Source organism: Hemibagrus wyckioides, linkage group LG09 (assembly GCF_019097595.1).
Source record: "Hemibagrus wyckioides isolate EC202008001 linkage group LG09, SWU_Hwy_1.0, whole genome shotgun sequence".
Taxonomy (NCBI): Eukaryota; Metazoa; Chordata; class Actinopteri; order Siluriformes; family Bagridae; genus Hemibagrus; species Hemibagrus wyckioides.
The window spans coordinates 12,403,888-12,415,238 of record NC_080718.1 but is presented as its reverse complement, the minus strand read 5'-3'; the positions used below and the strand labels follow the sequence as shown (position 1 = coordinate 12,415,238).

At 36.3% G+C, this 11,351-nt stretch overlaps 1 protein-coding gene across 1 annotated transcript in view; it reads left to right on the top strand.

The window, feature by feature from the left end:
* Positions 1-500: 500 nt before the first annotated feature.
* The window catches only part of nhsl1a (NHS-like 1a), a 55,011-nt gene continuing 44,160 nt past the window's right edge, over positions 501-11,351 (top strand). The window contains exon 1 of the mRNA XM_058398671.1: positions 501-979. Coding sequence (XP_058254654.1) covers positions 649-979 — 331 coding nt within the window. The 5' untranslated portion in view covers positions 501-648. The remainder of the gene's footprint in view (positions 980-11,351) is intronic.

The following is an 11,351-nucleotide window of genomic DNA, read 5'->3' as shown; positions in this document are numbered from 1 at the left end:
TTTTCCCCCCACGTGTAGATAGACAACACCGTTGAGGATTTCAGAAATATATGATGTTTTGTGTATTTTTGTTATTAATGGCTAGAAAGCTGTTCTCCAAATTCCAAAACCCTCCAATATGTCTGAATTGCTCCTACATTGTGAGCACACTAAAATTGTTTCACTGGAAGCTTTTGGAGGTTCTCATTTAAATTTGCATCTAGATTCCTGGGGGCACTTTTGGGGGGTTTGGCTAGTAAAGTAATACCAAAGTACTCTTAAATGATCTTCTAGGAAGGAAGCTTTAAAGAGTGTATTTATTACAAATAAAGGCAGCTCTGATCGGAAAGCTCATCACTTTACCTTTAACTGTTTGTAACTTTTCTGTCCAGTGTGAATGTTTTCAGGCGGATTTTTTTTTAGTCTTAGCTCCAGATCCACTGAGTCTCTAAGCTCCATGTCGGATTTTACTTGTGCCTTTATTAAACCAGATTTAACAGCGAGTTTCACTCAAAACTCTTCACAGAATGGAGAACTCTCATCCTATGAATAACGTGGCGGGACCTCATTGTGTACTCCCACCTACTCTGATCAGCACATTTTCACAACTTTAGCGGGATCAGATTTCCATTTCAGGTGCTTATCTTTGATATAGATGTAGATCTAGACATGCCTTTCCATAAACGCACAGTCGAGCCTCAGAACTTGTGCAGGTTCAACACAGGACCACTCGAATCTGGAGCAGGACAATCACACATGGGATTAGACCGCTGCATTGTGTTCCGCTCGCAGTTATGGACCTCCTTGAACGATGTGAGATGTACAAGTCTGAAAAACATCCTGCAGCAGCTCTCTGATCTCTCCCGTCATGCCAGCAGCATCTTCTTGGAGATCCAGAGTGAAGCGGCTTCGGTTATTCAGAGGAGCGCAGCGCTGCAGAGGAGACTGAATACTTTACAGAGCACAGTGCGCAAACTGGACCAGAAGAAGATACGAATCCGTAAGTCGTTCCGTTTGCAAAGATTTGTGGTGTATATGCTTGAATGGAAGTGGAATAATAACAGTGTATTAGAATGTAGTTAATGGATGGATGGATGGATGGATGAATTGATGGATGGATGGATGGATAGATGGACGGATAGAACTAAGCTACTTCAAGTTAGGCTGGAAAAAATCTTATCCTTCAAGCTGCTTGTGTTGATTAGTGATTTCTATAATTATGAGATGGTCTAGCAAAGTTACACTTTTGGGCTGATTTAAAAGTGAAGAGGAGAGTTATATTCAATCCATCAGCCCCGAATAGCTTTTTATGTAGGTATATGATAAGTGAATGAATGAATGAACAGACGGATAAGCCATTAGATTAAGTGGGAAACCAATAACACAGTTAAATCAGGTTCATTTATCGTTTATAGAGTACTGCATTAAATGCATCCATTTAAGAGACATAATCTTAAACAAAAATGGCTTCACATATATACGAAGCTGAGTCACTATGGTGAAGTAAGGTGTAAAGTGACCACTGGACACTGGAAGTACATGTAAGCAAACTTATATTTACATTGAGCTACTGCATTCTATATGCAACAGAATGAATTTTACACTTTGACTAAATTCAGCCAGCATTCTCTCATAATCTAAGTTATATACTAATCAGATTTGTGTATAAAGAAGTTTTGGCTTTGATATAGCTTTTATTAAACAACCATCATGCTGTTATTTTTCCAAGAAAGGATGTCAAATGATTTCTTTCTATTCCTTATGCTTCCTGGGACAATATCTCTGTGTTTACTTTTGTTCGTCTTGGTTGTCTTCTTCCTTTTTTGCTACAATAGAGAACAAAAGATTGAATCAGGATGGAGGTTATTGGGTCAGATCACTGGGGGTGACAATTTTGATGATTATGATGCATTTGTGTGTTTCCTGATAAACTGCATTTCTGTTTTATTTTAATTCTGCATTTCTTCAAAATGTATGAGTGAACGCTTTCCTCGTGATAATTGCCTGCACACTAGTATTCATAGAGATAGAGTACATTGATTCATTGAGTGTTCTTGTGAAGGCAACCTAGCAGGACCCTTTGAATCCTGTTACTGCAAAATATCTGAAGATATTATCTATCTATACTTGACATGACCAAAATCCACAAATGTTTTGCACTATTAGGTCATTTTGTCCCCTAAGAAATGTATGAGTATGATGTGATGGTGTGATAATATGCATTAGATTTGAAAGGGACTATTAATCTGGTAATCTTTTATGTATCTTTATGTATCATATCTGTCTCCAGCTATAAAGCAGCTTTGGACACATGACTTAGACCCTGTTTGTGTAAGGGTAAAGAGCATGATTTCTCTTTTTCTCTAAGCCTTGTTTAGATGAATAAGTAATAAATACTCCTACTAGCATCACCACTGCACAATGCACACAACTCTTTCCATTCCTGATGTCCAGTTCTACTTTCATTTCAGTAATATTATATCTCTGTGATATCCATATGAATGACTATTCTTTATTCTATTTGCGGTTTGTTTGTCGTATGTTCCTCAGCCGCCACTGCATTTAGTCGTATTTCTAAAGAAAACAATGGGTGTTTTCACTGCTCTTGCCTGCGGTGCTTAGTCCAGAGTAAGGTGAGCACGGGGCAGGAAACAGACGTTAAGTGAACCCACGTGCACTCCTGCGCCTTAGTAAAACCAGGCCCAAGAAAAGAGAGTACCTCTGTTCTTTGTATAGGATAGGAGGGTATTAAGTACGTATATAATGAAGGGTCGTTCTAGACAAAGACCTGGAATAGATTTGCTCTGTGGTGTTTTTCTGCTATAACACTTGACGTAACTGAGATAATTAGCTAATAGGTTCAGTTTGGTGTGTGTGGCCAAGACTGGAAGGTTTATATTGAGAAGAAGGCAGAGTGGCTTAAAGAAGAAAAAGATTTTACAGATTTTAAGAAACATTTACAGCTTTTTTTATTTTTATTTATATAAGGACTCATAAAGGATCCAGAATTCAATGATTATTAACATTTAAACAAGGATTCATTTCATAGGCTCAATGTAAAGATCTCTAAAATCTAGCATGTTGAGTTTTTGCAACACTGGTTGTCATGCTTCTTTTTTCTACGTTCATATAGCCAATCATTTGATGAACAAGAAAATAATGTGTATGGGTGTATAGCTATTAAACCAGCTAGTATTCTAATGGTTTACTAGAATAAACCAGGCATGTTGCTAGAAGTTGTTCAATGTGGCTTTTTTTCCTGTAGTAATTGTAATCACATGATACATACTCCATGATACAAAACTTACTGCTGAGGCTGAAAGTCAACACAAACACACTCCATGAACTACAGCTGTTTTTTTTTCTTTTCCACTCCTGCCTCTTCTCTGCAGTGTGCTTTTTCTAGTTCATTCCTCAGCGATCTTCTGCAGGGGGAGAACGCGTCAAAACCAGATGTGCCTCCAGCCCTTCTGAAGGCTTTCCCTGACACTACTTTTATTACAGTTACTTACACACACACATACCTGTTCTCCTGTTTTCACATCTGTACTCTTTTTACAGATTTATGTGTGATTTTTTAATTATAACATGTTGATTTTCTGTTCTTTCCTTACTGTTGCTTTTTTCCTGCACCATGTGTAATAAGTTATTTATTGTCCACCTCAGAGGAACATGGTTGGAAAGTTTTGAAAGCTTTCATGCATAAATCCAAATCCTAGAAATGCTGTTACTTGTTTAGAGTTCTTCTGAGGTTCACTGTGATGAGAATATCAACACACACACACACACACACACACACATTGTAAGGCTTGCAGTCTGGCCTCCTGATGGTGAAAGTTGGTATGAAATCAACATCGCCATCAAACATTCTGCATTCCTGCAGAAAAACAATGGACCATGAGAAACAGGACATAATATCTGCACTCCTCCAATTTTAACAGTAAACACTGTTTGTTGTTTCTTATCCCACAAATGATTCACCAAATTTATAGATTTTTCCCCCCAATTTTGTGTAATTTATTATTATTATTATTATTACTATTATTATTATTATTATTATTATTATTATTATCATCATCATCATCATCATCATTATTATTATTATTATTATTATTATTATTATTATTATTATTATTATTATTATTAATAATAATAATAATAATAATAATAATAATAAACACAGATGTAATGCAACTAATGAGCTTTTCGAGACAAGCACACATGCATCATAAAGACAAGCACAAAGATTCGTGTGAGATCAAAAGGTCTCATTTGACTCATATTGATGGCCAGCCCACATTGTTTTTTTGTGAAATATCCAGTGAAACAGGATTCTGTGAAGTTTTAAAATGCTGGATTTTGGACTTTTGCTGTCTCTGGTAGAGAACTGCCTTTGTGGACTACCTATGGAAGAACATATCGTAATTTAGTCTAGAGACAGTGCATGAAAAACTATATGGCACAGTATGTGGACACCTGGCCATTACACTTACATATGTGGGTCTTTCTTAAAGTGCGGCCAGACATTTGGAAGCATGCAATGGTCTAGATTGCGTCTGAATTCAGTTGCTCTGGATAAGGGTGTCTGCCAAATGTAGTAGTTTCTTTCTTTTTCATGTTGTTGTATTGGCTGTGTTTGTGACTCAGACCAATTTCTCTTCTTTTCTCAGCTTCAAAATGGCTAGCATTTCCCCCATAAAAAGCTCTCTGGGCTTTATGTGGGTTTATTAACAGCAAATGCAGTCTTCACAAGTGAAACCCAGGACTCAAACCAAGAGCTATTAATTGTTTATACAGTCAACAGTATTTTCACTTGAAAAAGTTATTCAAGATTGAGATTGTGATCTACCATCTCCTATTTTTTCATATCTCAAATTCAACTGTTTTCTGTGTTGAATGGAATTGAATGGTGTGTAAAATACCACATAGAGAACTGTCATGTATGGTCATTTTAGTACCTGATTTATGTTCCCTGTGTATTTTTTTTTTAAATCTAATTTGTGTATGTTGCTCTTCAGCATCGAAAGAAAATTGATATAGATATTATTTCCTTTAACAAAAGGTCAGTGTATTATAATGTTAGTACTGCATATTGTTTTGTCAAGGACATCTTGTAGAGATACTGTATATTTTATGGAAAATCATTGTTGAACACAAGCCTGCACATAGTCAATAAATCAGCTGGGAAAGATTTCTATGGTGACATCATGTTTAGACATTTGCAGTCTTGCACTTTACAGAGTACACAGGACATCTAATTGGCAGAAAGTTTGTACTGATTGAGTTAGACGGTTTGTATGTAGAGTTTTGTTTTCATAGACCTGATTCACAAAGCATTTATTGCTTGCGGTTAGTCATGCTCTAGTTTTACTGCAAACTAGGCATGTGGTACTGGTGGAACCAAGCATCTGATTAAAATTGGGACAAAAGCATTATTACTAAAATAAAACATTTTCATGGTTTTTGTACGATCCTGCATTTCTCTATTGTCATACATTAACTTGTTGACAATTTTGCCTTGTGGTTAGTGTGACTTCTCAGCTATGACCATTATGTCTTTTGAATTCGAGTAATAAAAACTGTGCTCCACCAGTTCAGCCTGGCATTACCCCAGCTTCAACTGGACCAGTCAGATTTCCATCAATGTGTTCTGAAGAGCTGCGGACTTAGTGTGGTTGATATAATATGCAAAAATTGAATAAGAAACTGTAATAGTCATACACCTACACCCATAAATACAAATGAATTGTGAATGCTAAACCAAATCCAAGGAATGCAACATTGTGAAAGCCCAAAAGCTTAATAACATGACACTGGCAGTTCACCAGTAATACTCAAAGCCAAGACAAAGCTGTTATTGAACAATGATATCCTTAAAGTTAGGGTGCTTGTGTATTTGCTGCATAGGAACTTCAGTGCCTAATTATTAGAAAAATAGAGTTTGGTTTTAGCCATAAGACATTTAACTTATTATATGTTTTACCTAAAAAGGTTAAAGGTTTAATATGTAAGCCTAATTTATTTGCTGATGATTTGCTAACAATGTCTCATTCATCCTTCCTCCAAATGACATCTAAGTTTAAGACTAGTGGACACAACCTCTAAATCATTGTTTAACCCCAAATCACCACCAACAAAAGCCCCAATTGAGATATCACACAATAATAATAATAATAATAATAATAATAATAATAATAATAATAATAATAATAATAATAATAATAATAATAATAATAATAATAATAATAATAATAATAATAATAATAATAATAATAATAATAATAATAATAATAATAGCCTGAGTGGCACGAGCTGCTGGACTGTTCCCCGAGAACCCTGCTTGTTCGTGTGTCTTGTAATTACCTGTCCTATTGTTCTCTCCCCTGATTGTCTCACCTGTACCCAGTTTACCCTAATGTCTAGGGATCCTTTTGTGCTGTTTTTGTCCGTGATTGTTTACTGTTATTCGTTCCGTGGTTCCAGTCCGTCTATGCTCCTGTCAGTCTTAGTCTTTCTTATTTTCCGTTAACCACGCCATGTCTCGTCTTCCGTCTGTTTCCCCATGTCGTGTCTTCATGTCAATAAAAGCAGCGCTTCGCTGAATCCTGTGTCTGGGTCTGCGTTCAGCTGCATGCTAGTGTGGGCACGTGCACCACGGATGGCCTGGGTTCGAGACCCGCCTAGGGCGAGGATCCTGGCCGTGACACTGAGATGTCAGGACATTAAATTTTTGTACAACATGTACACCTACACTTTTTTTTTTAATTATTGCTCAACATACTTTACACAAAACCTAGGACTGAGATAGATTTAAAATCTAAGTACCAGTGATGTGCCTCCACTTTTCATTACTGATAACTCCTGACTTACATTCTCGCTCCCCACAGGTTTTGGCACAACAGCATTGTCAAACACTGAAAGAAGCTCATTCAATTTACTGCATAAATCAAACCAAGGGCTCACACCTGGGCTGAGAATCAAACCCACAACACTGGTGTTTTGTAACAGACACATTATGACTACTCTAGTCTACCATGCATGTTTTAATGACATAAATGTAATACTATAGCTCTACAGTGGATTGCAAAAGTATTCACCCCTCTTGGTATTTGTCCTGATTTTCTGCATTACAACCTGGAATTAACAAACAATCATTAAGACAAACAGAAACCTGGAGGGTGCATAAATATTCACCCCCTTTGCTGTGAAATAAGATGTGGTCCAACCAGTTAACATCAGAAGCCCCATAATTAGTTGATTAGTACTGATCAGTACCAACATGTACTTGTACCATGTGGTTGAGAAACATAATATTTTTCAACTATACCTACTGTTTTTGCTTAAATCTGACTGTCCTACTCTAATGATGTAACCTACATGTGTTCTGTGATATCATTTCGAAATAATTTTTCACTTGCATTCGATGCAAAGCTGTGCAATTATTTTTTCATATCTGAATTTACAGGAACATTTACATTTACATTAACGGCATTTGGCAGACATCCAGACCAATGTACAAAAGTGCTCTGAAGTCTCTAACAATGAATACATCAACACTGGTACACTAGGTCACAGACTTTGGATGCCATCTTTCTAAAACTCTGATTGGAGAAAATATAGCACTTTAAAATAAAAAATACATAAAACAAATAGTGAAAAATAAGCTCTGGTTTAAGTGTTTCAGGAAAAGGTAGGTCTTCAGCTGTCATTTGAAGATGGCCAGTGGGTCAGCTGTTCGGACATCTAGGGGAAGTTCATTTCACCACCTCAGTGCCAGAACAGAAAAGAGTCTTGATGTACTGTATACCTGCCTTTTACCCTGAGAGATGGTGGGACCCGGCAAGCAGTGCTAGTTGATCAGAGGAATTTTGGTGCAGTGTGAGGCTCACATAATGATTATACAGTATTCTTCGGCTTCTCACACCAGACTGTGTTACAGTTTCAACCCCCCAAGCCATCATACTCTTTAATACCCAGAGACTAGACTGACACCAAACACACACACATTCAATCTTAACTGTAACTCATCTTTGCACTCCCATTGCAATTTTTGCACATCACTTTCTAGACTTTTTGCTATATAAAATCTGGAGCAACAATGTATTATTTTACTGTGTACTGCCGCACCAGCTCTGGTTTAAATGACAATAATCGCTTCTTTACTTGACTTCTGTGCCGAAGTTGATTTCCAGTGGATGATCCTGTGTTGTAGTGCAGGACTAGGTTTAGTTTAATGTGCAAACATCTCATGAAATGCCACATTTCTTGTGCTAAGAGGGAATTGGCTTAACTGTGAATCCATTGTCCACAGAGTCCAGGTCTAATTGTTTTTACTGGGGTTTAAACCCTTCAGCTCTCTCAACATTGTGTGATGATTTGCAGTAAGAATCCTTCTTAACCCTACTGTATGATGGAGACCTGTTGTATTTGGCTCTGGTCCAGCGAACTGTGGAATAATGCTCTGCTTGTCTGCTATCAACACTTAATGTTCATCCAGGGAAGTTAATTCATGTCAAGACCTTTTTTAAAACTATTTCTAGGGTGAATTTTGTCTGTGGTGCTGTGATTAATAGCGCTTTGTTATACAGTTTTGGGATACAGTTTTTTTTTTTCTTTTTTTTCCATGTTTGTTTAGTCTGCACTATGGATGAATAAAACATTCATGGGATGGTAACGAGACACAGTATAAAGTCTGTAGAGTGGATTTAAATGGATAACGCTCTTTTTTTTATCCATAAATCTTATTTTCTGACTTTGCCTGGAATATTTGTTCTTCAAGAAATAGGCCAGTCTGTTTTAAAAATATTGTTGCATTTTTCAAGATGTGTGCAGACCTAGAAATGCGTTGAGACGTCATTATCCAGGCATTAAAGCAGGACATTAAGAGTATAACTATTTCTGATCACTAACTCCTAGTATATACATATTAAATACAACTAAACCTACACTTAAGCATTTAAACATTTGTGTTTTATTTTAACTACTCTTTCTGTCTTTTTTCTTCTTCTTTTTCTGAAAATTACTGGCCTTTATAAGAATATTACTTGAATATCTTTATTAAGCAGTTTATCTAGGCACGTTTATCAGTTATCATCTCCTTTGTCTTAGCATTATAAACCCTTTGTCTAGATTCCCCTTTAGCTTGCCCTTCACTGAACGCTAATTAAAAGATCTCAGGGGATGTGGATGGAAGAAGTGGGTCAGTATGGAATAGATATTTGGGTTGAGAGTGAAATATGGTTTCGGGGAGCTGGAAAAAACTAAACACATTCCAGACGCAGAGTGTGCACCAGTGCATTCGCACCTGGAGCCCTGGAATGCTATGAACAGCCCAGTTCCTCTGTACAGTCTGGCTCTACTTGAGTTATTGTTTTTAGTTAACACATCCGTCTACCCTGACGTGCACATGTGCATACACACATAAAATACAGCCTTTTGTAGCATTATGTTTACCACCCACTAAAAAATCTGTTATTTCTTAATCCTTAAAATGAAGGAACTGTTGGAATTTGTCCAGTCAGAATGGTCCCAGAGTGGGACGGAAACACACAAGGTGTCTGAGAACTGGGGAAGAGTCGACACTGGGTATTACCTCACTTATTAACCTTAATTTATTCATAACATAATCATTTGCGCTCTTTATGACTATAAAATAACAATGACAAGATCAAAAATGGAACAGCAAAAATCCAAGAATACAACAGCAAATCAGAAAATAACAGAAAAACTAGAACAGCAAATTTACTAAATGTATCAAAATGAACTCATAACAGAGAGGGTGCTTATTGAACATTGCTTGCAGTTGATTGGACACGGCATGTGACTATATTTCAGTCTGTAATCTTGCTTAGGAGAAACAATCAAATTTAACATTTTGAATCTGTATAGCTACAGTAACTCCATTAGAAGAGTCATTTCAGCAGATAATACCTCTTACTGTAAACATACTCCAATTCATCCTCTCTGACTGATGCACACTCCAATCAGCAATCAGCAATCATTTGATGGTCAACAACGACCTACCATTTTAGTTTTGAGTTCATGTTGTGTTTTTGATGCCGATGTTGCATTCTCATATTTGCTATAGTATTTATGATTTTGCTGCTGTGTTTTTGGTTTGTTAAGGTATTTTGCACTTATGGGCCACTTCATAATCTGTTTACCTCAGCATTGGTTGACAGCTATCCAAATAAAATGGTTAAATACTGTAATTGGGAAAATCTACTAATTCAGATACAGATATTGTTTACATTTTTCATTTTGATCAAAGCTTGACTGTGTTTACACAAAATCATTTTATTTATTAGCAAAATAGTACTGATATAAAAAAACAATAAAGTGAGACAGATAATTTTGTGAAAATACAAAAATGTATAAAAAGACAAAATACTGTATATATGTCCATCATCATATAAATTCAGCCTCAATACATAATATCTGGATGAAATCAGTCTGGCAATCATTTTTAACTTTCAGGATATCGCTTTACTTTTAGAGCTTTCTGATAATGTGTTTGTGATTCGGTTTCAATAAAACATCATGATGTAAATGCAATTAATCAATGCTCTGAAATAATTGTCTCCAAACCAGTTGCATTATTTACTAGTGGTTTCAGAAATGAGTAACATAATAGTGTTTCCTTTCTTTGTTACCTCTCCACAAGGCACAATAGAGAAATACTGTGAGAATCAGAGCTGTTCATAGTGACAGCAGAAAATTAGGGCAAGGCTGGTGAAGAAAGCTGGACTGAACTCTTACAGAAACAGAATTATTTTCCATTAGAGGACAGCTTGTTGATTTGCATTGGCTCATTACAGTAGATTCTGGTGGGGAAAAGTGACATTAATAATCACCTTAACCAAAAAAAGGTTTCTTTTTTTTCACATAACCATATCATTGGTAGTTTAGAGTTAATAGCATGCAACATCTAGCATACATTCTAGCAAGTCATTTTATTGTGATTTTTTAGACTTTCCATTACAGTATGTAACTGTGTTTAGAGGTGATATCACTACCCAAGCTTGTCAGGTTTCCGGAAACTTTCCAGCCTAACCACTTTATTTAAAAAAGTGCATTGGAAAATGGAGCCATTTCTTTTAATGTACAGACTCTATAATCCTCCTTTCCCTCTCCTAAACGGTGTAAAATATTTTGCAATTGAACAGAATCTGTAAATCATAGACATACTGTCTGGCATACTTACATTTTTATTAGATTTAACTCTGATGATTTGTAATAAAACACAATCTACAAATCTTGGCAGCTGTGGTGTTTGTTTAAACTAGCCCACTCATGGAGCTCCCTCAAGCATGGAGCAATTCTTGCTTTAATAGGCCTTAATTAACACTTGTTGCAGATCACATTGTTGACTA